A 23,837-nucleotide genomic window follows, 5' to 3' on the forward strand; every position below is an offset into this window, starting at 1 on the left:
TTCCGAAAAATAAGGCAATGTCATTTCAGCTGCCGAAACAAATTTTTAACAAAAGCTGAAAAAGTACAACATTAAACCCCATTACTCATCTTGCATAGCAAAAAACACCAGTACAATCCCATATCGAAATGTTTTAAACCATCATCATTTCACAAACATGTAGATAGATTTCTGGATAACGGATGTGGCTGTCATTGGAAGTGTTTTCAAATGAAATGAGTGTTCTTATTGCACATGTTCAGGCAGGCCCTGCTCTCCACTAAGACATTTGCTCCAGTTTCGTTATTCTCCAGTTTTACCGGAATGAGGACAAGCAGACAGCATCTCCCAAGGAATGGAAACTGACTGGAATGGCAAATGACTTCTGCCCAATACTGAAGCAGCAATTCTCCTTGGCCATCAAGTAGTGACTGTTTTCATGGACCATGTTCTGGGGAATTTCACGGCAGAAGAAGAAGCCGTTAAGCATATACTAAGATGACTACATAAACACTACCGCACAGTAACATACGTGTGTATTCTTTCACCTTGACGAGCACCAGATCTAAATGTCCTAACCCTGTGCTTTTACTTCAGGGTTTAAATATCTAGGTAATAAACAATAATGCATGCAGCCTTGGTTTCAAACATCAGTTCAAYAACTGACCATATAACTCCTCTGTGCTGAAACACACAGACCGATGTTCAATGGCAATCATTTGGTAGATTTCACTCCTACGTGTAGCTGTTCAGTTCTTGGCATGAATGCTTAAAAACACAAACAAAAACGACATCCAGCAAGGAGGAACATTTCCTCTTTAGCACATGTCAACAAAACACACAACCACCAAACTGCATCAGTGACTGATCATCTAGCCTACCTGTATCTGCAGTCATTGAATAGAGCAATACCAAAAGCCTTTTCAGCACTATTCTCCTTCACTGTTCTTTGTTCWGGTACAATGAATAGACATATGGATATTCGCAATGTCATGGTCCTCTCTCCAGATGCGGAGAGGTTTTAGTGTTATGCAGAGGAACACGGCCTCTCCAGTGTTTTAGTCAAAGTCACTGGATCCACTTTGGGAGAAGCTGAGCTAAAAACAACATGCTAAGTTATTTCATATAAGTGGTTGGGCTGCAGTCATGTACTTAGAAAAACTGAGGAAGCCCTCAGAAATGATGGACCGTTTTACATTTTTGTATTATGCCATTTTGGATTTGATTGTGGTCCAAGATCAGTTGGTGATGAATTTCCAAATATGAAAAAAATCTAATAAAATGCTCACAGCTGGCTGTTATCATTTGGTCAGATAAAACATGTTTGTTCATCCTGTGTTATCCATCAGATCTTAAAGTCAATAGGAAGAACATATGTCTTCCCTCTATTTTCTCTTCTCTCCATTTGTGTCCAAATCCTAGGAGGACATACAGTGCACTCTTGTATGGAGAATTAAGTGAGGATGTGGGGGTGGTTCAGTGGTTAGCGTTGACTCAAGTCAGGGGTGGGGTTTGACTGAAAGTTAAGGGATAAAAAGTTCAGGGAGTGGGTGGTGTTTGACTGGAAGAGCAGTAGTGGTGACTATGTTTGACGGAGGGGGGGGTGTGTGAGGTAGAGAAGTGGTGGTGACACTGTGTTTGACTGGGGGGTGTGTGTGACTGGTAGATCAGTAGTGGTGACTCAGGTTTTGACTGGGGGGAGGGTGTGACTGGTAGATCAGTAGTGGTAACTCAGGGTTTGACTGGGGGGGGTGTGGGGTGTGACTCAGGGTTTGACTGGCTGCGAGAGGGAAGGGAAGACAGAGGATGACTCAAGGCTCAGCAGGAGGGTCGGTCGGTCGGTCCGTTCTTTGGCGACATGGAGAGGATGCTCTCTGCCTCTTCGTACATCTGAGGAAGAGACAGAGGTCAATAGAAGCCAGTCAACATGTATTGTTATGAATGTGTGCGTTTACCGGGATAAATGGCACGTCCTGGAAGAGCTCCTGAATGAAGCGGCGTGCCGACAGACGGAACATGCAGTGGGCCAGCAGGTAGGACACCTCAGAGTAGAGACAAATGTCATCGAATGCATAGGGGAACTTCTCCTTGATCCTGTCAACACAACAGACACAGGGATATCAACCTCGGTTTGAGTGTGTGTAGTGAAAGGAATGTGTGTGTGTCTTACGTTAGCAGGTTAGTCTCGTGGCCTTTGGTCCCCACAGAGGAGCTGAGGTTGACCACCAGACGCAGGACCTCCTTCCTGAGGAGAACCCTGCCGGCCGGAGCATCCTCTGGGATGGACTTCACTCCTGAGGGGGGAGAGAGACCACAGAAAGCCAGGAGGGTTAGTCCATTCCTCTTCAACAAACAAAATAACCCTTCGCTTGTGAGAAAAGCATTGTATGAGAGAAAATATATATTTTTAAACACTTACCCAAAACCAGTTCAGTGCTGCGGGTGCTTCCYGGGGAGCCCTGGGACATAGCATCACTGCACCCAGACACCCCTGACAGTTTGATTTGGGCCATGACCTCCAGGTGATTCTGCACAGGTGGACTGCACCACTCTGAGAAAGGGTGGTCCTCCGTCAAGTCTGAGGGAGAAAGGAGAATTCAATTAAGTTGTTTATTGGTCACAGACTGCTAATATAATAAGTAAAAAGAATACAAGGAAGCAAAAACACAAATTGATAAACAGCACAATGTTCTATATACACACTGAACAAAAATATAAACGCAACATACAACAATTTCAATTATTTTTCTGAGTTACAGTTCATATGAGGAAATAAGTCAAATTCATTTATTTCAATAAGCTCTAATCTATGGATTTCACAAGACTGGGAATACAGATATGCATCTGTTGGTCACAGATACACCCCCCCCAAAAAACAAAAAAACAATGGGCCTCAGGAACTCATCAGTCTTTCTGTACATTCAAATTGCCATYGATAAATGCAAATTGTGTTCACTGTGCATGCCAAACGCATCTGCGGCATTGTGTTGTGTGACAAATCTGCACATTTTAGAGTAGCCTTTTATTGTCCCCAGCACAAAGGGCACCTGTGTAATGATCATGCTGTTTAATCAGCTTCTTGATATGCCACACCTGTCAGGCGGATCAATTATCTTGGCAAAGGAGAAATGCCCACTAACAGGGATGTAAACAAATTTGTGCACAAGATTTGAGAGAAATACGCTTTTAGTGCGTATGGAACATTTCTGGGATCTTTTTATTTCAGCTCATGAAACATGGGACCAACACTTTACATGTTGTGCTGATATTTTTGTACAGTACAAATAGCTGACCTGGGTGGCTGTTGGATGCGCTGAAGCCAAGCACAGTCAACCCAGTGCAGTAGAGGCAGTTGTCATCGTTGTGTTCCTGTAGACCAGTCTCCTCTGAGCCCAGTAGCTGCTGCTGCTCTGCACGGCTCACCCCCATCAGCTCTGTGATGCTCAGCTGGGAGCGGAGCACAGCATGCCGGGAGTGAGGGCTGGGACCTGGGGGAAGGAGCACACACACACACACACACGCAATCATACATTTACTCCTTTTTATTCAAGCCTGTTGGTCCTGAGCAGGCCTCATCTCAAGCAGAGCCATGATCCCCCCCCCCCCCCCCCCCCCCCCCCCCCCCCCCCCCCCCCCCCCCCCTGTGCTAAGCTCAGTGCTATACAACTCCTTACTGAAGGAAAGAGATTGTGTTGACCCTGGGCTTTCTTACCATCTGAGTCTCCAGAGAAGAATTTGGCAGATCTGTCCTCAGAGGGCGGGCTGGTTCTCTTCAGGAAATATGGTGTTTCTTTTATCTAAAAAACAAATGATGCTACAGTTAGCAACACTCACAGCTTTATCCTTAAATATATAAACAACCTCAATTTCTTTGGTAAAATATTTAGAGTACAAGTTAAATTGATAGATGAGGGGGCAGAGTGGGATGAGATGGGGAGTGGAGTGGGCCAGGGGGCTCAGTGCGTCTGGGTTCAGAGAGAGGGGTCAAACGATGGTCACTACCTGGAACATGTTGTTGATGTCCACGGGCAGCGCCAGGCCAATGAAGTCATCAGAGCTGCCGTAGGTGGCGCTGGACACCATGGATCTCACTGAGGAGGACCGCTGCAGAGTGGTCTGGCTGATGGGGCTCAGCAGATCCTCCTTATCCAGAGAGGCAAAACTCAGAGCCTTCAGGAACCTAGAGATGGAGAGAGATAGTGAGTTARGAGGCAGGGCAGGTAGTGTGATGGGGGGTGGGGAGAAAGAGAGATCAATACTGAGTAAAAGAGACAAGACTGTACTTATAGAACAATGCAAACATGAGGTAGGTTTGACTTGACTTTCTACATACAATCAGCAGTTGGTTGCCTCAGTCAGGGACATGGGTCAGGAAAAAAGGAGGGCTAGACTTCCCACACCATAATATAGATTAACATTTAGGATGTAGGAACAGTGGAGTCACGTCTACTCAAATGACCACAGCAGGGCTCAGAAGGGCCTAGGGTTACAACATTTCTGTAACTTCCCCAAAATTCACAGGATTTCTGGAAAACCTGTGAATTTTGGGGAAGTTACTGGAATTTTGCTACCATAGAAGGGGCACAATAAAGTTGATGCCAAGGGTGGACGTGGGGGACGGGGTGTTGCAGCTTAGCGCCTCCTCTATGGTGTCAAATAAGGAACATCCAATAAAGGAGAGGGAGGGGTGAGCTAGCGCCTGCTAAGATGTCTGTCCACGCACCGTGGAAGGAGGGCTCTGACAGGCCTGCGACTGGACCCAGCTGGCCCACCGTGACCCAAACAGCCAAACCTTTTTACTGAGCACCTATTGAAAAAGGGACCATCAGAAACAGCACACACACAGCATGTTACTCCCATTGGGGGAGGGCTGCTGAGGGCTGAAGAGACACGACTTTACCGAAGATGTGTCATCAGATACAGTTGTTTAACATGATTCAGATACTGTTGTTTAAGAACATGATCCTGGTGATGGGATAAGTCTACTGAGGGAGTGGACGACAAAAAAATGTTGTAATAGTTACAAGTGGAATTACTCATTATTTTGGTTTCAACAAAGTTCCTGGTACATTTCAGCAAATTCCAGAAGTAATTGGAACATTCATTCAAGCCAGAGCAGAGGCCAAACTGTTGATCTTGTGATGCAAACTGCTGAGGGCCCAAAAAGGTGACACTTTTTTTCACTGAAACATGCAAAACAAATCCCTGCTAGGGGGAAATGCAGGTTAACTAATTAAACAAAGAATATGATCTACATGATCAGTCTCTGTGTGTAAAATAAAAAGTGGTTAATATGAACCTAACACACAGCWAAAAAAATGTAAAGAAAGCAATCCAATGTTATTTGTTGCCTAGATTTACTGCAAATGACACTCAAGTCTTGATAAAAAAAACAATACACTAATATCACAGTTAGTCATGACAGCCTATATATATTAGAACGCTTGAGACCACACACATACAGCTGGAGTCAGAAGTTTACATACACTTACTTGACTGTGCCTTTAAACAGCTTGGGAAATTCCAGAAAATTATGTAACAGCCTTAGAAGCTTCTGATAGGCTAGTTGACATCATTTGAGTCAATTGGGGGTGTAACTGTGGATGTATTTCAAGGCCTACCTTCAAACTCAGTGCCTCTTTGCTTGACATCATGGGAAAATCAAAAGAAATCAGACCTCCACAAGTCTGGTTCATCCTTGGAAGCAATTTCCAAACGCCTGAAAGTACCACGTTCATCTGTACAAACAATAGTACGAAGTATAAACACCATGGGACCACGCAGCCGTCATACCGCTCAGGAAGGAGATGCATTCTGTCTCCTAGAGATGAACGTACTTTGGAGCGAAAAGTGCAAATCAATCCCAGAACAACAGCCAAGGACCCTGTGAAGATGCTGGAGGAAACAGGTACAAAAGTATCTATATCCACAGTAAAACAAGTCCTATATCGACATTACCTGAAAGGCCGCTCAGGAAGGAAGAAGCCACTGCTTCAAAACCGCCATAAAAAAGCCAGACTACGGTTTGCAACTGCACATGGGGACCAAGATCGTACTTTCTGGAGAAATGTCCTCTGGTCTGATGAAACAAAAATGTAACTGTTTGGCCATAATGACCATCGTTATGTTTGGAGGAAAAAGGGGGGTGCTTGCAAGCTGAAGAACACCATCCCAACCGTAAAGAACGGCGGTGGCAGCATCATGTTGTGGGGGTGCTTTGCTGCAGGAGGGAGTGATGCACTTCACAAAATAGATGGCATAATGGCTTAAGGACAACAAAGTCAAGGTATTGGAATGGCCATCACAAAGCCCTGACCTTAATCGTACAGAAAATTTGTGGGCAGAACTGAAAAAGCGTGTGTGAGCAAGGAGGCCTACAAACCTGACTCAGTTACACCAGCTCTGTCAGGAGGAATGGGCCAAAAWTCTCCCAATTTATTGTGGGAAGCTTGTGGAAGGCTACCCAAAACGTTTGACCCAAGTTAAACAATTTAAAGGCAATGCTACCAAATACTAATTGAGTGTATGTAAACTTCTGACCCACTGGGAATGTGATGAAAGAAATAAAAGCTGAAAGAAATAATTTGACTATTATTCTGACATTTCACATTCTTAAAATAAAGTGGTGATCCTAACTGACCTAAGACAAGGAATTTTTACTAGGATTAAATGTCAGAAATTGTGAAAAACTGAGTTTAAATGTATTTGGCTAAGGTGAATGTAAACTTCCGACTTCAACAGTAAATATTGCACTTATATCGGGAAAAAAACATCTTAAATTRGAAATAGAATGAAACAAACAGGCATTCTATTTTTGCTCTGTTATCGTGGCCACTATAGACATCAATCAGGGGCACAAGGCTACATGTGTGCAAAAATAACGTTCACTGAGTAAAAAAAAATATTATTTCCCCCTCACACACACAGGTGTAACTGCCAAATTCAACACAACAAAAACAATATATTTGAGCTACACTGCACATTATTACATTGTACACTTTCTGCCTGTGGACATGTGTTCTACAATGTGCCAGCAAAAGTGAAAAGGAGGGAAAGTGTGTGCTGTTCCTTTCACCTCTATAGTGCCATCCAGCTTAAGCCAGGCCCAGCTCCAGCTACACTTAATTCCTGAATCCACTTGTTAAATGAGGCGTTGCCTGTTTTCACCTAATTCTCTCATTCGGRAAATTAACCACATACTGTAGAGGGGAAACATTTGTTAACAGATGGTGGTTAGTTCGTTAGCATTTCACACAGTGACATTTTTTCACGTGTTATAACTTAAGGAAMGGCAAGGAGTCGTATACCAGTTAATACTATAGCGAATTGGTTAGGTTACTAACGTTAGCTGGCTAATGTTAGCTGTCTGACTTTATTAGCAAGCTAATTTTCACACCATAAACTAAATTACTTGATCAGATAAGTTGGCTAATATTGCKCAACATTTATCTGGCTAGCTACTGAGAATTCGATCCAGCTAACAAGATACTTACTTAAAACAATGTTAATACTTGTTCCATCACACTTTCTCCCTCACCTCAAACTTTCGAAATGCCAGTAGTTTTTCGGCTACAGCTCATGAAGTATGCTTCAGCACCTTCTCACCCCCGTCTCMGTGGTCAGGCTCCTCACCTAACGTTACCTCTTCGTTATCGCTGCTGTAACTGGCAAGCTGCCTTTCCAGAGGCGCGCGGATGCTGTAACTAGTAAATTGGTTGTCTCTTCTTTCCTTCAGTCATGTGCTGCGCTGCATTCTGTTGTTATGTAAACGATTGGCTGAGCCTTGGATACAGCAGCCAGTATTGCTCCAAGCGCGCATCACTCGTTCTCTTACAGCCAGTAGTGATCCAAACCTCCCCCGTCCAAACTTTTCTCATCAGATCTACACGAATCACTTAGGTCACTTATTTTGGATTCAAAACGGCGAATTTCGCCAAAAGGTGACTAGTTTGCATCCCTGATTTATGTGTATGTGCGTGTCTGTTACCTCCTTGGGGTGAGTCTGGAGTCCAGGCTGCCAGTCTTCATGTTGATGGTATCGGTGAAGAGCATGTCTTTGGCTGGGGAAGCCAGAGCCTCGCTGTGGGACAGGGATGAGTGKATCCTCTGCTGCTGCAGCCTCTTCAGCGTAGCGTAGCCCAGCGCGTCACGCTGACTAGCGTACGTGTCACGACAACTTGCGTACTTCAGCGTGGCGTAGCCCAGCGCGTCCCGGGAGTTGGAGTACATGAGGCTGCAGTCCGTCAGGCCGCTCAGGGTGGTCAACGAGGGCGACTTGAGGGACTGGGCGCGGCGGGGAAGGGTGTGGGAGGAGCCGGGGGGCACCAGGGAGGCAGAGCTGGATTTGGACAGGGAGGAGAGGTGGGCGGTGTGGGGCTGGGGGGTGAGGGAGGTCAGGGTCTGGATGGTTTGRGCGCTGATCACACTGTTGATGCTGACACCGTCCRTGTCGATGGTGGAGGGCAGGGTCTCCCTGGAGGGGCTGGAGCTCATAGAGCTGATGCCGCTGGTGGTCGTGTCCGTGTTGAAGCTCTGACTGCGTGATTTAAACTGAGTCCCCCCGCCCCCTCCGGACGGGCCATACCCGGCCAGGCGCTCCCGGCTAGCCTGTTCTCTCTGGTTCTCACCCACCCCTGACCCTCCTACACCCACTGACTGGCCTGGCAACCTCCCCTCCCCCTCCCCAATGCTGGGGGTGCTGCCCCGGTTCTCAGATGCCTTGCTGCCCACAAAGGAAGTTTCTAGGTTGACAGAGGGGCTTTTGGGCAGGTGGCCGTCATTATAGATTGGGAAGACGTCTGAAGATCCAAAGGTGTAGCTGGGCTCGGTGACGGTGCGTTTGCGCCCCTGTTCCCCCTCCACCCCTCCTCCGCGGCCCCTGGGAATGCCCTTGGGGTCGCTGTTGCTGCGGAGCTTCTTCCCAGATAGCGACAGGGAGTGGAGGAGGCGGTTGCGGAAGCGGCTGGAGGCCAGGAGGGTGAAGGGGCTGCGGTCTTTGTACTTGGGTCTCATGTACATAGGAGGATCGTCCGACAGGTCACAATTCTCCAGCCTCTCATCGTCCATGATGTACATACCTGGAAGTGACCATTCACGGTTAATCAAATCAAATTGTATTTGTCACATGCACCGAATATAACAGGTGTAGGCCTTACCGTGAAATGCTTACAAGCCGTTAACCATCAATGCAGTTAAGAAAAAAAGTGTTAAGAAAGTATTTATTAAAATAATAAGAATATATATTTTAAATAAAATGTACTTGGTAGTTTGGGGTAAACATTTGRAGATACTGTACCAGTTAAAATTAAATTATAACTAGTTGTACAATGATGACTAGAGACTTACTGGGTTGTGTGGAGTCACTCTCACTGTTGTGYATGGAGCTGGTGGAGTCAGAGGCGAGRCTGAGGCTGGAGGGGACAGAGGACAGCAGACTGGGGGGGTTGRGGTGGGGCTCCATGTCATCAGGGACAACGGGCCACAACGTCCGGCGGCTGTGTCTCACAGCGTCCCAGCCGTGCTGCTTCAGCATGTCACAGCCCTGACGCGTCTTCGAGATCAGCCCCAACACGTACAGACACGTCCTACACAGAGTCAGACATTACAGAAAGGTCCTGGACAGAGATAGAGTAATCTTATGGGACAGCACAAGYATGTTGCTTCACTAGAAGCACCTTCAATATGAGAGTTTCAAATATGAATACGTCTTACCCTCTGACGGAGAGAACCTCACAGTGCAGAGCCAGAACCACTATGTCAGGGATCACCCCTTCCTCTTGCAGGAGGTTCAACCCCCAGTTTGACGACCCTATGTTACCCTGGAAACAAGCAGTTTAAAAACATTAATTCTCATGTAATTAGGAAAMCGATTTCATGGGTGAATCATGTCAATAATTGGCACATAATTGTGGAACTCCTCAGGTTAAAATAGATGTGGTAGTTAGTCATTCTTAATTATACTGACCAAGSCCCAAAGTGCTGCCTTAAGTTGTTTAATGCCCTCCCACTTGTCCAGCATTGGGGAGCGAACAGTGTAGCTTAGGTCAGGAACCACATTCTAAAGAGAAAGTAAGAAACTAAAATAGTATAAACGCATTATGCCTGTAGGCCTAATTGCTACTTGATGAGTGTAATAGTGGGTGGTTCAACTAGCTGCAGTTACCTGGACTTCCAGTAGATGGCAGCCTGTCTTGTCATGGACAAGCTGGCCATACAGATGCACAGGAAGATAAACATTGGGCCTCTGTAACCTTTGGTTGCTTCGACGTACATAGTTGTCTCCGTCGACAGGTTTACGGTACGTGGTGAGAGCCTCGTTCAGCTGCTCCTCTATCATGTCCACATATTTCAGGTTATACTCCTACAAAACATACGAGGACATAAAAACTCGGCCAGTTTTTGATGCTCTCATGCGACAGCCAAAAGATGCAACTCATCATTTATTACATTGTTTGCTTGAGTATSAATGTACCTTCTGCCATTTCTCTAGCTGCTTGGTGACGTAGCCCCTCTCATTGAGGTAGGAGAAGCCCTTTGGAATGGACAAGAACCTGGAGATAAGAATGACAGAGGTTAGAGACAAAAAGGACCTAATACAGACTACAAATAACAGCGGCGTTTTCTCCCAGCAGCTTACCGTAGCAGCAGCAGGACCCCCTTGTCCCCCAGGTGTGTGAGAGCTGGCTTCATCTGGATCAGAGCATGGAGGTTTGCCTGGAGGGAAAAAACCCCACATCTCAGCTAATACACTACTGGAGTCAAAAACTACTGGATTAAACTAAATTACAGACGATAAGGTACAGCAGTGACCAGGGATGACATAGCAAGACACCGCAACAGAAACTCAGGCCCCTCATTCCTCACCTTGTCCTCGCAGGCCTCATCCAGTATGTCCAGCGCCTCCATGGAGATACTCTTGTTGCGGTCGTGGAGCTGGGTGACCAGGAGCTCGATGCCCCAATTACTGAAGAACTCCACGTTGGCACGCAGCAGCACCCGCAGGTGTTTAGTGGCATACAACCTGCAGTTCTGTGGTACACCAACAGAGGGCAGAAGAGGACAGGCTACAGACAAAGACAGTATGAAGATTGGCTAAAACTGCTTCTTCAATAGAAATCCCCCCATCACACTTGTAGCCCATGTCAAGGCTACGTTGGCTAGCTAAGCTCACGAGTAGAAACACGTCGTCAGGTCCAACGGTCATCTCACTCCGAACTGTGCATGTGCAGGCCGCCAAATCAACGGCACTCCTTCGATGTTAAATTGTTTTTGACGGAAATTCTAACGCGTCAGTTTGTCACTTTCAACGAGGTTACTCGTGAACTACTAAAGACATTGGCTCGAATCTACATTCTGCCTTTTAATTGAGGTTTAATTAACAACTAAGGAAGAATTTTTCACTACTCTCAWTGACTTCTCAAACCCCAAACCCCGGCCTGGTCCATTTGGTCTGGTTCACGAGTGTTCCCGAAGGTCTTGCAATGTTGTTATGGAGTTACTGTCATTCTGAAACCCTAACACATATGCTCCATTTCAAGCACAACAAACCGAATTGCACATCACAATATACAAATGAAATACAGGTAGTTGCTTTCCAAACACGTGTGCAAGCTCCTCCACCCTCTCTATGACACCAAGAGTGATCAATTCCTGTGTGAATTCCATCTGTGCGTTCTCAGTGTAGGTGGTGTTGTTCTTACGTCAGTGGCAGCGGTGAGGATCTTGGACAGGATGACCCTGGACAGCCCGTCACGGCTGTAGTCCAGTGTGGACACAGTGAGCTTCAGCAGGTGGTCCCGATTCTTCAGTGTACAGATGTTCAACAGGCTAGTAGGMGAGCACAGGATACAGGGAATCAATGCACTGCTCAAGGACCATACACACAACAACACAATGACTTGAGTGAAGATGAAGTGAGAGTGAATAAGGACAAAGGAAATTATCTGCAGTAGCTTAAAAAGGCACCAGGCACCTCTAAAAATGGGCCTGTTGAAGGTACTAGGGATCTCCCAAGAAAGAAAAAAACACCCGGAAGAAACTTGTTTGGAAAAAAATAAAATAAAATAAAACACACTAATGGACATTGAGAGACTGACCACTGGAAGACACTGCACTTCTCCAGCATCTTGACRCCGTGCGGGTGTGAGGAAAGAGTGCCCAGGAACAGGAAGTAGTGCTGGCTGAGGGTGGTGAGCAGCCCATTGCTCTGGAGACTGCGGTCGGGCTTGAGCCCCGAAGAAGATGAGAGCCATTGGACTATGTCCTTCACCAGGTCCTCCAGGTACACCTGCCCATCCTGACACACAGAGACGTAATGTTCAGGTAATGTTGGACATGGTGAGAGAGGTCAAAGCAAGGTCATGTCATTATTTGATTATCAAAAGAGTTTACAATCAGAAGTTGTTTAAAACGTTTTTTTTTTTTATTGTTAATTAATAGGCCTGCATAGTGAAATTCTCTACTGCTGTTTGTAAATATCAGTAGTCTATTAGAGTGTTACCTCATAGTAAACACTCTCACCTCGTCAGACTCCAGGAGGAACTCAATGAACTGGCATCCCACCACAGTGAGCTGCCTGGCTTTGCTGTGGTCCAGCTCCAGGCTGGCATACAGCTTACTGCTGGGCTTATAGAAGAACAGCAGCCTGCGCACAAACCTGCAGAAATAGAAGCCCAGCGTCAGTCAGACAGACAGAGAGAAATAGAGAGAAGCCAGCGTCAGACAGAGAGAGAAGCCCAGCGTCAGACAGAGAGAGAAGCCCAGCGTCAGACAGAGAGAAATAGAGAGAAGCCCAGCTTCAGACAGAGAGAGAAGCCCAGCGTCAGACAGAGAGAGAAGCCCAGCGTCAGACAGAGAGAGAAGCCCAGCGTCGACAGAGAGAAAGCCAGCGTCAGACAGAGAGAGAAGCCAGCGTCAGACAGAGAGAGAAAGCCCAGCGTCAGACAGAGAGAGAAACCCAGCGTCAGGCAGAGAGAGAAACCCAGCGTCAGACAGAGAGAAACCCAGCGTCAGACAGAGAGAGAAAACCCACGTCAGACAGAGAGAGAAACCCAGCGTCAGACAGAGAGAGAACCCAGCGTCAGACAGAGAGAGAAACCCAGCGTCAGACAGAGAGAGAAACCCAGCGTCAGACAGAGAGAGAAACCCAGCGTCAGACAGAGAGAGAAACCCAGCGTCAGACAGAGAGAGAAACCCAGCGTCAGACAGAGAGAGAAGCCCAGCGTCAGACAGAGAGAGAACAGCCAAAAGGCGGTCCAGACAGAGAGAGAACCCAGCGTCAGACAGAGAGAGAACCCAGCGCCAGACAGAGAGAGAAGCCCAGCGTCAGACACAGAGAGAAGCCCAGCGTCAGACAGAGAGAGAGGAAAGGCAACAAAAGAGGATCAAACACCACAAGCATATTCCCTTCATGTTACCTTTGGTTTGGTGAAAGAAGTGGTTGTAATGTTACTTACTTGTGTATTTGTTCATCTTTATTGCTCCGCAGGTTAACGTTTGGCCACTACAGATGGGAAAAGGCAACATAACAATTAAAAAAACTTAAATTGAAGACACAGTACTGAAAAAGAGACTGTAATAAGTTTGGATGTATTGCAGTCCTGCTCCACTCACCTTCAGTATTGTTGCGATGAGAACCCAGTTCCAGTCCAGGTTCTCTTTGTGGTTCAGGATGTGGCTGTCTCTCAGGTTCATCATGAGAGCATCCTCAGTGTCCTGCAATGCAAACAAGGACAGCATTTCAAATACCACCACAGCAAATCCCAGATGTTTTTGTTGCAACACAGGGACATGGTTTGATATGTACCTTAATGACAAAGATATCTCTCTGTGGTCTAAAGTGCTGGTCTCTACAGTAGTGTGAAGCCTTTGATTTGCGGATGATGTGGTCCAGGTACAGGCTGTTGGGTTTGGGTCCTTTCTTCTTCTTCTCGTGGAAGCGCTTCAGGTAGTTGACCGCTGCACTCGCCCGTCTGAAAAATGACAATAGATGTCGTGCCATTGTCATTAACACGAACCCAAAGTATTTTATGGGATTCTCCTGTAGCATATGCATTGTTTACGTCTGAAAAATGACAATAGATGTCGTGCCATTGTCATTAACACGAACCCAAAGTATTTTATGGGATTCTCCTGTAGCATATGCATTGTTTAATGAAGATTAGGGTAGAGAGTTTCATGTAACTATAGTCGTACAGTCTTTGCTCCTGTCTGCTACAGAGTAAATTCCTCACAATGGTCCCTGTCTATAGTGAACCCAAGTAACTTCCTCTGCGCTCTATGGTAAGTAGTTGWCACTCACAGTCTCTTCTCCTGGGCGATGTCGAAAGAAGCAGCCTTGTTGATGAGTGTGGGCAGACAGTGCAGGTGGTGGCTGTGGGAGTGTGGGAGGATGGTGTTGGCCTGGGGGAACAAAAATAAACAGTTACAACAACCATGAAAAACAAAATTACAAACTGACACCAAAAAAACTAATTAAAAACGAATGTGTCAAAAACTCCTAGAGCATATCCTCTGGTCCAGTTCATTGACCTCACATAATGTTAACATCTTAGAGGACAATGACTTGAGTTACCATGTGAAGCAGTTCTCCCAGTAGAATGGTGGCTCGCACAGAGTTGTTGTCATCGGTGCTTGTGATAACCTCAATCAGACCCTGTTGAGAGGTACACAGGCTTTACACGACAGGCAACAGTGGTTTGCGTGTGGGATCTTTAGGTAGTAACAGATATCCAACAGCACTATTTGGTTGAACATACACAAACTTATTGATCCTCTGACATTGATGACCATACCTCAAGAAGTCCACTCTTGATGAAGGCAGACAGTACCAAAGCCAGGTAGTTATCCATTAGGTCAGGCCTGAGGGGGCAGACAGAGAACACTGAGTTTATGCAGAGAATGTGTCACATAATCATGAGTAAAGGAGAGTTGAAATTCAGTGATTGTTTTTACCTTGACCGAGCTCGATGTGGAAGGATACATTTTGCTTCAGAAGCCACRAAGCCGTCGGATAACCTCCAACTGTCTTGGAACCTACTGGGGTCTATAGGGGGAGKATAGAGACAAGTATACCTTGTGACTCAATAATATATGGTACATGAGATACATGATAAGGCGGTTAGAGGTTATTTACTTGAACAGTGACATTGTACCCACCCACACTGATAAGTGCTTCAATAAAGTCTGCRGTCGCAACAGGCATGGGGAGCCGGAATATATCATACATCACCTCTAACAAGCCTTTCTGTGGGAGATTGAGAGGAGCCATGTTTACTTACACACAGTCTAATAGTGACTCCATTATCCCCTCATTAAAAATGTATAACATTTTGATGAGGAGTGGGAAAATAATATTTTTAGGGGTGTGCTCTACATTATTCCTACATTAAACTGAGTGACATTGTTATCTGTGTTTTTGAGCCCAACCATAGAGCAATCTCGAGGTAAACTTGAGGACACTGCATTCCTTTTGACCTCAGTTGTCACATGCTGATAATGTCCATTTGATGCTATGCTTACCCTTACTTCCACATTTGGTATACATAGCAGGCCAATAAGAGACTGGATTCCAGAGTTGCCTGACTTGCACAGGTTAATGATGCCTGGGGTGAGATTGAGACAGAAAGACAGCATAGGGTCAGGTAAGAACACGTTCATATCACATCACTAATAACATATATCAAAGCTATCAGGGTATATAGACACTCAAACTCATAGATGATTGAATATGAAGGATTAATGTTCACCTGACCAGGAGCGAAAGGAAGCAACTATGGACATCTTACTGGCCAGGAATCGAGCTTCCCGGTCTTCCCTGGTGTGGACATCAAAATGCATTAACATCCCCAAAATAATTGATACATTAAATACAACACCAGTCAAAAGTTTGGACACAAACTCCTCTCACTGTCAACTTSGTTTATTTTCAGCAAACTYAACATGTGTAAATATTTGTATGAACATAAGATTCAACAACTGAGACATAAACTGAACAAGTTTATGTTTTGCATTTTGGTAGGCCGTCATTTTGGTAGGCCGTCATTTTGGTAGGCAGTTTTGCATTTTGGTAGGCCGTCATTGTAAATAATAATTTGTTCTTAACTGACTTGTCTAGTTAAATAAAGGTTAAATAAAATAAATAAAAAATAAAGAGGATAAATTCATTAGTTACCAGCCTCAGAAATTGCAGCCCAAATAAATGCTTCACATAGTTCAAGTAACAGACACATCTCAACATCAACTGTTCAGAAGAGACTGCGTGAATCAGGCCTTCATGGTCACATTGCTGAAAAGAAACCACTACTAAAGGACATCAATAAGAAGTAAACTTGCTTGGGCCAAGAAACACAAGCAATGGACATTAGACCGGTGGAAATCTGTCCTWTGGTCTGATGAGTCCAAATTTGAGTTTTTTGGTTCCAACCGCYGTGTCTTTGTGAGACGCAGAGTAGGTGGACAGATGATCTCCGCATGTGTGGTTCGCACCCTGAAGCATGGAAGATGTGTGATGGTGTCAGAGTGCTTTGCTGGTGACACTGTCTGTGATTTATTTAGAATTCAAGGCACACTTAACCAGCATGGCTACCACAGCATTCTGCAGCGATACGCCATCCCATCTGCTTTGTGCTTAGTGGGCCTATCATTTGTTTTTCAWCAGGACAATGACCCAACATACCTCCAAGCTGTGTGAGGGCTATTTGACCAAGAAGGAGAGTGCTGTATCAGATGACCTGGCCTCCACAATCACCTTACCTCAACCCAATTGAGATGGTTTGGGATGAGTTGGACCGCAGAGTGAAGGAAAAGCAGCCAACAAGTGCTCAGCATATGTGGGAACTCATTAAAGACTATTGGAAAAGCATTCCTCATGAAGCTGGTTGAGAGAATGCCAAGAGTGTACAAAGCTGTCATCAAGGCAAAGGGTGGCTACTTTGAAGAATCTCAAATCTCAAATATATTTTGATTTGTTAAACACTTTTTTGGTTACACTTTTTTGTGTTATTTCATAGTTTTGATGTCTTCATTATTGTTATACAATGTAGAAAATAGTAAAATAAAGAAAAACCCTTGAATGAGTAGGTGTCCAAACTTTTGACTGGTACTGTATGTATAATCCACACTTACTTGAGTTGCCCCTCTGATGTGTCTGCATTGTGTCTGTAGTGAAAGTCCGTGTACGGGGCCAGGATTTGCTGGAAGAAAAACAGAAAAACGAAATCACATTCAATGAGGAAAATAATCAAATTAATCAAATTCCWATTAATGAATGCTGCTCGAGCGTGTATTGTCAGTACCTCGAGCTCCACATCTGAGCGCACATACTGGCGTGTGTGTGGGTGGTTGAGGAGGTGTAGGATGGTAGTGATGAGTGCCTCGTTGATGCGRCTCAGCTGACAGTCGATCACGTTCTTCAGAATGGTGCTGAGACCACTCCTCTGGGCCACCACCACAGGGTTCTTCACAGCTGCAGAACAAAGGAATCACACAGGGTTTAACCAAAAGATCACGAATARATAAGTGTGTGCGCGCGTGTGGTGCCTCACTCACCAAGTTCACAGATGATGGCGATACAGACGCGCACCATGCGGTCTCGCTCCTGTAGCCCATCTTTGCCCACGGCAATAAGGGAGTTGGTGACAGACGAGGGGAAGAGCAGTGCATTCACTGTGATCATCTGTAGGGGGCAGCAGAGAGGGGACAGTTCAGAGTCTCACATAGTAGTACTCGCGTGGTAGAAAGATGTTTACTAAATAAGTAAGGGATAATCAACGAGGGGCTATGCGTTCTATGGAAAATAATGAACGACGTGGAAGGTGTGTTCCACAACGTGGTAGCGGAGTGGCATTATTTTCCAGAGAACGTATAGAGCCCTGAGTTGATTATCCCTTTCATACCATGGCTATAATTTCACACATGCCCCTATAAATGTGTTTATTTGCCATTAGAAATGTGTTCAACATCCACTGAAGTAGCTAGAAAGTTTACTAGATAGCTACAGTAGTTGCCGTGGTAACCAAACAAACAGACTTGCTTGATTAGTCCTAGCTCGCTATTATGAAAATCGAATTCAACAATATCAATAMTGTTTTCAAWTCTACTTTCAAAAGCAGCTCAAACAAACATGTAAAAATKAATTGTACCGTGCAAATATACTGTGTGTTAAAGGGAAATAATGCATGCTTTGGAATGCCCTTCAAGCCAATCAGAAATGAGTATTCAAGTTCAACAATGCTATGGTATAAAGATTGTGCCTCTAATCCTGGACGCTGATTGGTTAAAACCGCATTACAGCCGGTGTCTATTCCACAAGTTACCACCGGCTAAAGTTATGACGTTGAAATGCCCATTTACTCTGTTCCATCTSACTGCGCAATTCACTGTCTCATCAGCCCAGCCAGACAATTTATAAACTTGATCTGCACTGTAAACAGCATCTAGACATTATCTTACATTTCTTTTAGACTAACATTTAGTTTTCAACAGCAGAGATTTGTATAAACCTTGCTGTCTCTGACATTAGCAACATTGTTTCAGAATTGAAATTCGATCTCCAGTTGTCCCATAGTAATGAACTTGTCGGGGTCGGGAGTCAGGATGAGACAGACAGACAGGCAGGCAGCTTTTCTCAGCCGGTCGAAATCATGAATCAGCATCATTTTTATGTATATATACAAAGAAATGTCAGTAGAAAACAGGTCAAACGAAACGAAGTGCAGCTTGTTTACAGTCTTTCCAGCTTCAGTTTGAAGTGATTGTGTTAGCTGTGTTGTTGGCTAGCTCCTCTGAACAACAGTGTCCTGACGAGAGAGCACATTTTCTATGCCAGGTGAAAACGCATCATTAGTTCATTGTTATGGATGTATCTAAATAAATGTCACTAGAAAACAGCTTAAACAAATGCAAATGCAAAAGCTTAAACAAATGCAAATTTTTCTGGCTGCACTGTTTTGATGGGACTAAGTTAGCCGTAGTTGGCTAGCTAGCAAGCAAGCGATAAGAACGTTGCCAGCCAGTATGGCAATAGAACATTTAGAACCTCCGAACCAATAGAAYGAACGACCAGCTGGYTCGGGTAGAAATCCWAGATTTGCRTCAAGACTATATCTTGTGGAAGGATGAAATAGTATAAATAAATTCTGCAAAATGACATTTATAATGAAAATATGCAAAGAGTTTTTTTGAATATGTTGGTAACCCATTKTAGAAGTGATAATGCTCTTGAAGCCAGTGTTTGGAGAACATATTGGCATGGTTTGCAGGCCCTTGAATTCATCTCGAGCGAAACCACACCCGTGCCAATATATCCTCCAAACACCAGCTTCTCTGGCATTATCACTCAAATAACTTGTCATACTTTGACATCTTACTGAATGGTACACTATGCATGAAATTAATTGAGTTAGGGAGAGGTTGGGGTGTCTCACCTTTCGCACCAGCCTGAGAGCCTGTGTTCTTTCCACCTCATTGCTTTGCTGGATGTCTATGCACCTGGAGAAGGACATACTCAGTCACTCAGTGGTTGAGAGGTTACGTGGGCTCAACATTGGGATAAGTCACACACACACACACACACACACACACACACACACACACACACACACACACACACACACACACACTGTTCAGATGTAGCACTCACCTGGCGATCAGGTAGTCCACCTGAAGACGGAGGACCTTCTGGAGAATAGCGCTGTCTCTGATCAGGTAGCGTAGAGCCCTCAGCCCTGCAGCTCGCACCTCCTTAACCTCATTTAACAGCGCTAACCGGAGACTAGAAAAGCGGCAGGATGGGAAGTGTGGGGGGGAGAGAAGAATAAGAAACAACAAACCAGTCTGCACTTGACTTCATTATAATGGAAAAATCATTGTATAGTGGAACTGGAAACAACGTAGGCCGTCATTGAAAATAAGAATTTGTCTTAACTGACTTGCCTAGTTAAATAAAGGTCAAATAAAGAAAGAAAATAAATCAGCAGTGGTCCAAGTGGTCTAAGGCACTGCATCGCAGTGCTAGCTGTGCCACTAGAGATTCTGGGTTCGAGTCCAGGCTTTGTCGCAGCCGGCCGCAACCAGGAGACCCATCGGGCGGCGCACAATTGGCCCAGCGTCGTCCGGGATAGGGGAGGGTTGGGCCRGCATGGTTGTCCTTGTCCCATCGCGCACTAGCGACTCCTGTGGTGGGCTGGGTGAAGTGCACGCTGACACAGTCGCCAGGTGCACAGTGTTTCCTCCGACACATTGGTGCGGCTGGCTTCCGGGTTAAGTGGGCATTGTGTCAAGAAGCAGTGCGGCTTGGCTGGGTTGTGTTTCGGAGGACGCACGGCTCTCGACCTTCGCCGCTCCCGAGTCCGTAAGGGAGTTGCAGCGATGGGACAAGACAGTAACTACCAATTGGATACCACGAAATTGGGGAGAAAAAGGGTTAAAAGTAACAAAACTAAAAAAGAAAGAAAAAACAGCTGGTACTGTATATGTAGCACTACTGAAGATTAATTTCTCAAAAGAATCACCAAATGACGATCTCTTCATGTGTAAACCCAAGCTTCTCCTCTGAGTGGCCTGCATTGCAGAGAAGCTGTGACAGATGGAGACAAACATACGCGTAAGAACACATTGTTGTGGTAATTTCCTGTATTACTACGTGATGAGAGCAAACCACACACAAGTCAGAGTTATATTTAAAAGTCCATCTTTAATTATATATGAGCTTCACCATAGCCCTTTTTGACTCTCAGATCAATTCAGTGTCTATAAATGAATTCTCTGAGAGTGCTTACAAAACAATTCTTAGTTTATTTTATAGAAAAGATACACCCCTCTCAACTTACATGACGAATAACAGATCTTAGGAACATTACAAAGAACCTTTTACTTGAAAGAGGAGTATCCCATAGCTAGATAGCATTAGCTATAAATTATCGTTCAGTTTGGTCTCCTAAAACGAGGTTTCAATCTCGTGCTTGATACCAAAACATTACCTCATCCAATGGCATATATCAATTGTCAATTCTAGATACBCCCATCTCAAATACACYCCCTCCTGGACAAGATCAGAAAAGACAGTGAGCCACTTAGGTCATCACATGGTTTAACAGATACATTGACATATGAAGACAAGCCTGACCTCTCCCCTCTCTGGGCCCCAAGTGACTAAGCCCTAGCTGAGAAGGGATAACAGTATAGTCCAAAAGAAGACATTCTAATGACAAGWATAAATAAAACATCTTATTTATCTATGTTACCTAAYTAATTCTGATTCAGCCACGACAACATTCAACATAAAGAATCAAACGTTACATACACTTAATGTCTGCTGAGATGTTGCCCCACAAACCTTTATAAAGTTGTTCAGGTGACCRAGTTTGCGCATGTTGGAGACTCCTTGTTGCTTGGCAACATTCTGAAGGATTTCCCGAAGGTTGTCTGAAGGATCTGAAAGGAAACATCAATAGGTACAATGAACTGAAAGGTTCTCTCACTGGGTTACAACTCTGTTCCAATACGTTACAGTAACAGAACACACTGTGTTCAGGAGAGACCAGCATGACTAAGCCTCATTAATGAGTGGGACCGGAACACTAAACTGGAAATAGAAACACATTTGGGATCAGGGCATTTGGGATTTCTTCACCCGAGTGAGCAATATAAAATCTTAAGCGATAAATCAGTAAAACATTACTATTCAGCAATGGTCCGAATGTGCTTTTCTATGCTTCAGTCAAGTGACTTCAGATTCGCAGTGTCCATGGGGAAATCTGGGGATATCACTTGGACAGAGTGTTCCTGTAATGAGGACAGTTAAGATGCCAACATGTATATTTAGCTGAATTGTGGTGATACTGCTCTGCTGTCACTTCAGTGACCCCAAAAAAATCACTCAGTATTACCATAACATCATACTGTTGATCAAGGTTGTGGCATTTTGAAGGTGAAATATGATTCAACTAACTTTTGAAAATGACTCTAGGGGCTTACTGTTACATCCATCAGTTTAACAGGGGAGCTACTATCCAACGTCACTTTTTATGCAGTAGCTACATAACTTCAAACAATAACAACATCATTTGTTTACAAACTCTCCCATGATGAAAAAACAAACAATGCAATACAGGCCCTTAACATTTGGATTATGATGATAAAGTAGATATGTGTTGGCGTTTAGCTTCAATAAGGCATGGGCCTATTCTGCAAATAAATCAAGTGAGGGACTGGGACACATTTCTCTAGTAGAAAATCAATGGCATTGAATTAGCATTGAATTGCATACAAGCCATATGCAGTGAGCTAGAAACATTGAATGACACTAGCTAATATCCAAACAATAACATGCATCAAAACAACAATGTCGTGATGATCATGTTTTGAATTGCTGCTAGCTATGCTACTTAGCCAGGCTGTCAACACAGTTAGCATTGTAGCTAACTAATTTATATATAGGGAGTTACCATGTTCGGCCATTTAGCAGCAAGCTAGCAGCATCCTACTAATAAATTAGCTAGCTTCGATTCAATTCTGGGATGGTGACTCCAAGCTCCAATCTGATTCACCCACCTCTGGAGAGATCGAGTGGTACATTTTCATCCCCACTGTCATTCCGACCTGTCAAAGCAAACCATACACACCAAGCATTAACGGTTAGCAAGGAGCCAGCAACTAACAGGTACAATGAAAGTTCCGCTTTGTGTTTTGGAGGGTTGCTAATCTCTGGTCCAGACTGAAATATATATTGTCTCACCTCGCATCCGAATGCTTCGATTCGGACGGCCTCGGATGCTGACCGCCATCTTTACAGAATAATTCAACACCGACCGGACCGGAATCAACAAGGATTATCCCGAGAAATTCCACACTCATTGCCTCTTATCTAGCCCAACCACAGTATATATGGGGCTGCAGTATTTAATGCATACTGAAATAAAAGGTATTTCTGCACCATCTATGTGCTGCCCCTTGCAAATCATTGTAAATTCAACATTTTCATGATTTGAGGACAGTGCCATTTATGACAACCGACATTCGGCAATATTTGCTTTAGTTTCTGTCAGGCCCATAATTCGCTCAGAACTCTTGAACTCTGGAAATGTGTCTCCTACCTAAAACTGGAGAACCAAGTAAACATTTGGATAATTTCACGAGTACGTCCCTACTTTCACAGTGTGAGGGGTCACCACTAGAAGGGATCCAGCTTAATGTCAGTGATGTCAAGCTTCCGCGAGAGTATGAAACTTGTCTGCCAAAATTGGGACTTGAGAGCAGTGTTGCCATGTTCGCAGTTTTCACACATTTGGGCTACTTTGAAAACGATGTCGCGGGTGAAAATGTATATGTCGTGGATTRCGAGTTTTTGGGCTATGTCTAAGTTGCACCGCGGCCGCCATGGCATTTCTCTTAAAAATATATATATTTCACTGTGACCTCCTGCTGACTGTCAGGCAGTGAGGCAGGCTGTTGTTGAGTGTGTGTGTGTGTGTGTTGAGAGAGCACAACAGCTATTGGCCGAGTCACGCGAGCGAGAGGAGAGCRAGCAGCACATTGTCACAACTTTTTACCAGTTGTATATAGGCTATTTAGATTGTTATTATGGAGACACACTTTTTGCATAAAACATATTAATACCCTAGAACTGATGCACATAAATAAATGATGGCGGCAAAGCACTGGAAAACGACTTTGGGCGTCCTTGGGTCTCGGGGATGCCCGAGTGGAAATTTGAAATGGAAGTTATGGAACTCCCTCACCTAGTCTTTTTATGGGAAAAGTCCTCAACGAAACTGACATTAGGCTAAATGTGAAGAATGATACATTTGCCTCTGTTGGCCATCATGGAGCTATTAATGTATATGCCATTGTAGGCTACA

At 44.6% G+C, this 23,837-nt stretch overlaps 1 protein-coding gene across 3 annotated transcripts; it reads right to left on the bottom strand.

Moving 5' to 3' along the window:
* Positions 1-1,700: 1,700 nt before the first annotated feature.
* Positions 1,701-22,823, bottom strand: LOC111961420 (rapamycin-insensitive companion of mTOR). Of its 3 annotated transcripts, XM_023983667.2 has the most exons (38): positions 22,715-22,823; positions 22,531-22,578; positions 21,314-21,411; positions 20,490-20,554; positions 19,619-19,750; positions 19,404-19,467; positions 17,527-17,653; positions 17,274-17,443; positions 17,104-17,171; positions 15,726-15,793; positions 15,499-15,581; positions 15,136-15,223; positions 14,932-15,022; positions 14,772-14,838; positions 14,552-14,632; positions 14,279-14,379; positions 13,784-13,949; positions 13,591-13,692; positions 13,434-13,480; positions 12,499-12,634; positions 12,075-12,274; positions 11,679-11,805; positions 10,843-11,007; positions 10,616-10,692; positions 10,451-10,529; positions 10,142-10,339; positions 9,944-10,036; positions 9,691-9,797; positions 9,325-9,563; positions 7,967-9,056; positions 4,703-4,786; positions 3,982-4,159; positions 3,692-3,776; positions 3,273-3,467; positions 2,399-2,557; positions 2,150-2,273; positions 1,935-2,073; positions 1,701-1,869 (listed from the first exon to the last, which is right to left on the bottom strand). In XM_023983667.2, the coding sequence occupies exons 1-38, from the start codon at positions 22,761-22,763 to the stop codon at positions 1,798-1,800; spliced, it is 5,262 nt and encodes a 1,753-aa protein (XP_023839435.1). In that variant the 5' UTR covers positions 22,764-22,823; the 3' UTR covers positions 1,701-1,797. The 3 variants fall into 3 exon arrangements, with proteins under 3 accessions (XP_023839435.1, XP_023839436.1, XP_023839437.1); XM_023983668.2 differs by lacking the exon at positions 4,703-4,786; XM_023983669.2 differs by lacking the exons at positions 15,136-15,223; positions 17,104-17,171; positions 17,274-17,443; ... (5 more) ...; positions 22,531-22,578; positions 22,715-22,823.
* Positions 22,824-23,837: the final 1,014 nt, after the last annotated feature.

The sequence above is a fragment of the Salvelinus sp. IW2-2015 genome, linkage group LG4q.1:29, assembly GCF_002910315.2.
Source record: "Salvelinus sp. IW2-2015 linkage group LG4q.1:29, ASM291031v2, whole genome shotgun sequence".
Classification (NCBI taxonomy): domain Eukaryota; kingdom Metazoa; phylum Chordata; class Actinopteri; order Salmoniformes; family Salmonidae; genus Salvelinus; species Salvelinus sp. IW2-2015.